At 55.4% G+C, this 5,858-nt stretch overlaps 1 protein-coding gene across 1 annotated transcript; it reads left to right on the top strand.

Annotated features, from left to right (window-relative positions):
* The first annotated feature begins 806 nt into the window (after nt 1-806).
* MLKL (mixed lineage kinase domain-like) lies at nt 807-5,544 on the top strand. Its single transcript, XM_009325366.1, has 10 exons — nt 807-1,263; nt 1,456-1,569; nt 1,673-1,847; nt 1,956-2,053; nt 2,188-2,323; nt 2,837-2,921; nt 3,339-3,487; nt 3,688-3,737; nt 4,207-4,347; nt 5,492-5,544. Exons 1-10 carry the CDS (start codon nt 807-809, stop codon nt 5,542-5,544), a joined length of 1,458 nt encoding a protein of 485 aa, XP_009323641.1.
* Nucleotides 5,545-5,858: the final 314 nt, after the last annotated feature.

The raw sequence follows: 5,858 nt of genomic DNA, 5'->3' as shown, positions 1-5,858 counted from the left end.
GTTTCTGGGTGTGTTTCTCTCTCGTTTCCAGCTGATAGAGCCCGGCACCCCTCTCTCAGTGCTGGCTGCATCAACGGCATGGGTGCCTGCTGCTAATTTCCCTGCAACCGGGGCAGTTTTCTGTCCCTGCTGCCAGGACACAGGCTGGGGAGCAGGGACCGTCCCTGCGGGGACGCTGAGCACGTAGAAAGAGTTTGATTTGAAATCTTAAGCAGGCAATACAGGGAGAAAAATATGGAGAAGTCGGGACGCCGGGGCTGTGAAGCTGTGAAAGCTTTTATTAGATGGCTGATAACAGAGAGAGATGTTGGCTAGAAATGAAAATAGATCTTTATGGTCAAAAATGTAGGCTCTGTGGGCAGGACCCCAGGGTGGTGCGGGGCCGGTGTCGGGGAGCACTGCCTGGGGGATGCTCCTTGGATCACCACTGACCCTGCTCGACTGCGTGTAAGCTCTCTGGGTATGGCTAACGCTAAATTAATTTACATAAATCAAGCCAAAACATCTCTTGCTAATGCGGAGCGAGATGTGCCAATACTGCTGCTACCGATGTCTGTGTTTGCGGGTGCCCGCTCCGGTCTGCACGAGCGGCCGCGGTGCCAGGCGACTCAGAGAAAGCAAAGCAGATGGAGGAGATATAAGGGGCTATAGGAGACCTGGAGGGTGGTGTGCCATGTTAAGGCTGTTCCTTAGGGTGGAAGGCGTGGAAGAGCCGCATCCGGCTGATCTCTGAGCGGTGCCCGAGGCTCACCTCCACCAGACGCCGCCAGCCCGTGTCCCCAGCGGCCAGGCCTTTTGCTGCAAGCATGGACATCGTGGAGAAAGTCTTCTCTGTGGCCCAGGCCATCCACACACAATTCGAGCAGGTGAAGTGCTGTAAGCACCAGTGCCAGCGCCTCGTGGAGCGCATCCAGATCCTGCTGGAGCCCGTGAGGATCCTCAAGGCTCAGCCGACGAAGCACATCTCCTACCACGAAGAGGAACTGTTGAAGAAGCTGCTCTGGACATTGGGGGAAGCCCAGAAACTGGTGATGAAATACAGCCAGACCAGCTGGATCCAGAAGTTCCTGAGAGCTCACAGTGCCAGCGAGGAGTTTGTCTGGGTGAATGAGAGTCTGGAGGACGTCGCCCAGGGGCTCTCGCTCCTGCTGCAGGCAGAGCAGAAGCAGGCTTTCCTGGAGGCTTTCCAGGCAAAGACCTGTCGCAGGCAGGACGCTGAGGACATGAAAGATGACAGGGCTTTCTTGGACCAGGTGATCGCAAGTAAGTGTGCATTTAGCAAACCTTCTTTCCCTGAGACTGGCGGTTGGCATCTCTCCCCAGCTGCTGCCCAGCTTTGTCTTGATGGCCATGGCCAAGGAGAGCCAAAGGGACATTTAAACCACGAGAAAAACTAACCACATCAGTCCTGCACGTTCATCCAGCGGCCCCACCTCTGCACATTTCTCTCTCCAGGTACTGAGGAGCCTGAAGACATGGCCAAGGAGATCTACATCGACAGACAATGTATGGAGAGCAAGGTAGACTGGATGCAAAGCGAGCTGAACAAAATCGTGCGCGTGATGGATTGTAAGTCAGCGTCACACCTCTAGGCACCCTATGCACTGTGTCCTTTCACCCCGAGCCCTACCTAACGTGTCCCTCGTTCCTTCCCGGTGCATGGTGGAAGCAGGCTTGAAGAAGGTCAATGTTGGTAAAAGAGAAGACATCACCGAGATCAAGCGGGACCACCTCACCTTCTACAGACACCTGCAGGACACCAAGAGCTACGACCTCTACAAGGGCGAGTACCTCAAGTACCCTGTTGCCATCAAAACCTTCAAGAGGCCGCTGACCACCGACCCGGTGTGAGTTGTCCTGGGTGGGAGCAACATGGGGCAGCCAAGAGGGGAGGGTGGCACAGCACCATGTCATGCCTTGTTCCAGGGATCTCACCGTGCTGTCCCTTTCTGCAGGAAGGTGAGAGACATCTTCGAGAAGGAGATTCAGACCCTGAAGAAGTTTGAGTCTCCAAACATCCTGCGCATGTACGGGATCTGCATTGAGGAGAAAGGTAGGAGGTGTTGCATTAATGTCACCCTTTTCCCCCCCCCGCCTGTCCCCGACGCTAGCTGGTGGCAGATGGTTTGTTGTGGTCCCCTCCCAAGAGGGGGCACAAGGTGGGATGCTCAAGGTTTTGCCTTGCAGATGGGAGCCCCTGCTTCTCCATCGTCATGGAGTACTGTAAGCACGGGACACTGCGGGATGTGCTGACCAAGCAACGGCATCTCTCCTGGGATATCCGCATTCGGATGGCCCTGGGAGCTGCCAGGGGCCTTTACAGGTGAGCTCCTGCCTAAATCGGTGAGCAAGTCCATCTGATGACCCACAAGCCGTGCTCAGCTTCCTGGTATCTCTCAGTAAGCAGTGGTATCCTGTTAGACGCTGTTTCCACCACCTTGGGACACCGGGATGGGAGGCTGGTGAAGAAGTAGGCGGTGGGTTTGGACGCAGTAGCGCCCATCTCCCCTGGTCATTGGCCCCTACATCTGGCTTCAAGCCTCCAAAGGCCTGGAAAGGAGAAATCCCCTTCCCCGCACCCATAGAGCAGCTTCAGAAGCACCCTACAGCATGGCCAGTTCTCCTTACGGGTCCCGCTCATCCGCAAGGCTCGTTATTTTGCCCCAGCAGCTGCTGGAAGGGTTGGCTTGGCAGGGTTCATCCACCAGGACAGGCAGAGAGCTGCTGGCTTCTCTGGGTGCATGTCAGTCCATCCCCTAACGCAGCAGGAGGGAGCCCTGGGGTGGGGATGGGTCCACCACCAGCATATGTTGCCCTTGGTTCTGTCCGGCTGCAGGTTGCACCAGACGGAGGAGAAGTCCCGACTCCACGGCTGCGTCTGCAGTAGCAAGTTCCTGGTGGCCGGGGATTACTGTGTGAAGGTAAGGACCATGCTTGGAGAAGCTCCCGGGAGTTTTGCATGTCTCTGTGGATGTCTTCCCCCACCAACACCGAAGGGAATTATGGTGGTCCAGAATAACAGCTGGGGTAGAGTCATCTCCCCTGTCACCTTAGACACTTAACATCTCAGTTCAACATTATCTCTGTTTTATCATCAGCAAAGTGAGTGTTTCTGAGCCGTCCACCCTGGGATGAGCAGTTCACCTGCCTCCACCTATGGTTTCGCTTGCAGAAAGTGCCACATGCCGGGCAGCACACGTGGCTGCGTGCCAGCCTTTGCTGCCCAGGGCACCGCGCTCTGTTTTCTCCAGCTCGGGGCAATCCTCAGCCATGCCACAGGTTTCTGCAGACTGTGCTTCTACCACTTCTCCTCCTCTCTCTCTCATTCTCTCAATCAGCTGTCGGGATTTGAGCTGTGTGAAACGGAGTCTTCCATCAAGAGGAAAGCCAAGAAGAACTGGAAACAAGTCTCTATGTTGGCTTACATCGCCCCTGAGAACCTGCAAGACATCAACTACCCCTACAAGAGGCCCTGTGAAATATACAGGTGTGTCTGTCCCTCCCAGGAGAGGTGCCCGTAAGCAGGCAGATGCCTGGCAGCGTAGCTGTTGAGCTATGGAAGAAAGCCAGGTTTAATCGGACACATAAGCAGCCGTTTGTGGTTGGCATAGCCCGACAGACCCCTACGTTAGGAAGGAGTAGAAGGTGGTAGGATCAATGCTGAGACTCTTGCTTGTCTCCTTCCAGCTTCGGGATCGTGCTGTGGGAGATTGCGACCTCCAAAATCCCATTTGAAGGTGAGACAGAAGTATCTCATCCCCCGCGTAAAAGCCACACGGCCTGGTGCGGCTGCTGGCTGGCGTTGGGCGCTCCCTGCTCCTTCCCGGAGCATCCCGCGGCGTGCGGGTCCCAGTGGCAGTGCCTGGCGTGCAAAACAGCTTCATGGCTTCTCCTGGGACTCCAGTACAGTACAGCATTTCAGCGACATGCTTAAACCACAAACATGCAAGTGATTTTTGTCTCCGTTTGATCTTCCTGTGCATCGAAGCGTAAACACATCTCCCTGCTCCACTGGAGCCCAACAGTGTCATGCCAAATATGGGGGGGTTCATTGCAGACACAGTTTGGGTGGCTTCTCTGCTGGCTTCTCCATGCCACAGGCTGCAGGAAGGCTCTTGGCGTGGCTTTGCACTGGGTTTCCTCCCCAGCACCCTCCTGTGACAGCAGAGCTGTCCTGACACTCCTGTTTGCACGCGTGTTGTCTAGGCTGCACTCCCCAGGAGATCACGGAGAAAATCTGCAACCACCATTACCGGGACCCTGTTGGGGAAGATTGTCCTGCAGACCTGCGGAAAGTCATTGACCAGTGCCGGGCCTTTGACCCTTCCCAACGCCCTTCTGCAGAGGGTAAGTGTCCTGGACATCTGCTCCCCGCTCCACAGGCCCTTTGTATCCCTCAATCAGCTGCTTCAGGGGTCAGTTTGCCCCTTATTTTCCATATGAATTTGTCTGGCTTTGTGTTTCGGGATCACTCCTTGACCTACCTTCTTATGCTAACGAGTCCCCTAATTAGACCTCTTTCTCCTGTAGTGTGATAGTTCATACAGTTAGCGTTTATCCATGCCTTGACAATAATCACCAGGCTGTTCATCTGGCATCACGTAAGAGTAAGCTTTTTCTCTCAGACAAGCGCCGAACTGGGAGCAGGGGTGCGTGGGTTAATCCCCACTCAGGTCCTGCAGATCTGTAAGCTGGAGGAGCAGCCACGACACGGTGCAGGAACATTTCCTGCCTTGGGCTTCCAGCAATAAATCGCAATCTTGGGAATCGCTCTGCGGCGGGGAAGATTTCACCGTCTTTGAAGTTGGTCTGGGTCTGATCAGATAAATAATTGGTCTCCATCGGAAGATTTAACAGAAACAGCAGGAAAAGATAGAGGAACTTTTTCGGTGTGCTTGAAGGCACAGAGATTGTACCCTTCCCTCAGTTCATCTCTCCAAGGGAGAAAGCTTCCTTCAAACTCACCCGCCCCATCCTACGGAGATGGTTTCCATACAAGAGATATGGAGCGTGTGCTTAAGAAACCACCCAGCTCCTGCTGTGTGCCACGCTCTCTGTGCCTCCGTCTCCCAACAGCAGCTCCCCCAGCAGACCCTGCTGCAGGGAATCGCCCCGGATGAAGTGAAAACACCGAAAAATCATCAGAAACGTTGGCAAAGCCGCACTGAGGATACAGCATGTCTTTATTACTCTAATCCAACGTCCAGCCATGCCTGCGTGGTGCTGAGCTGGAAGGATGTCTTCTCACAGCTGTTTCCAGGCATCTCTCTGTACACATGGCTGCTTCTCTTTGGGCTGTACTCACCTGTGCCTGCTCGGGGCTGCCCCCCACTCATGGCTGCCCAGTCGCGCTGGCCTGAGGAGAGAGGGACTTCATGTCCCAGTTGTTATCAGTGAGGGAAAGCTATCTTCTCCTCAGGGTTAAAAAAAAAAAAAAAAAAGCCTACAACAAATATTCTGCATTGATTAACGCCATCCTTGTGTTTTGCAGATATCGTGGACTTGCTGGCTGACCTGGAGAAAAGCAGAAACCAAGGAAGTTAACTGCGGGAAGCGGGGTCGGGTGACCAAAAGCAGCCGGGTGCCTCGGAAAGCAAGCCAAGGGAAAGCAGCGGGCCTTCCTCCTGCAGGCCGAAGCGCGCTGCTCGCCCCTCTTCCCCGCCTCCGCGGAGACCGATCGTTCAATACACGTGTATTTGTTTCTGTAGGCCGAGCCCTTCCCCTCCCCGAGGGGCCGTGCCTGGGTTCGCCTCGGAGGCGGCTGGCGGGTGAGGGCACCCTGCCACAGGCTCTGTCCCCGAGCGGCCGCCCCCAGGGCATGCGGGGGGAGGCCGGGAGAACCCCGGCCGCCGCCGGGG

The sequence above is a fragment of the Pygoscelis adeliae genome, unplaced genomic scaffold (assembly GCF_000699105.1).
Source record: "Pygoscelis adeliae isolate BGI_AS28 unplaced genomic scaffold, ASM69910v1 Scaffold326, whole genome shotgun sequence".
NCBI classification, from domain to species: Eukaryota; Metazoa; Chordata; class Aves; order Sphenisciformes; family Spheniscidae; genus Pygoscelis; species Pygoscelis adeliae.
This window is presented reverse-complemented; position numbering and strand designations above follow the sequence as displayed.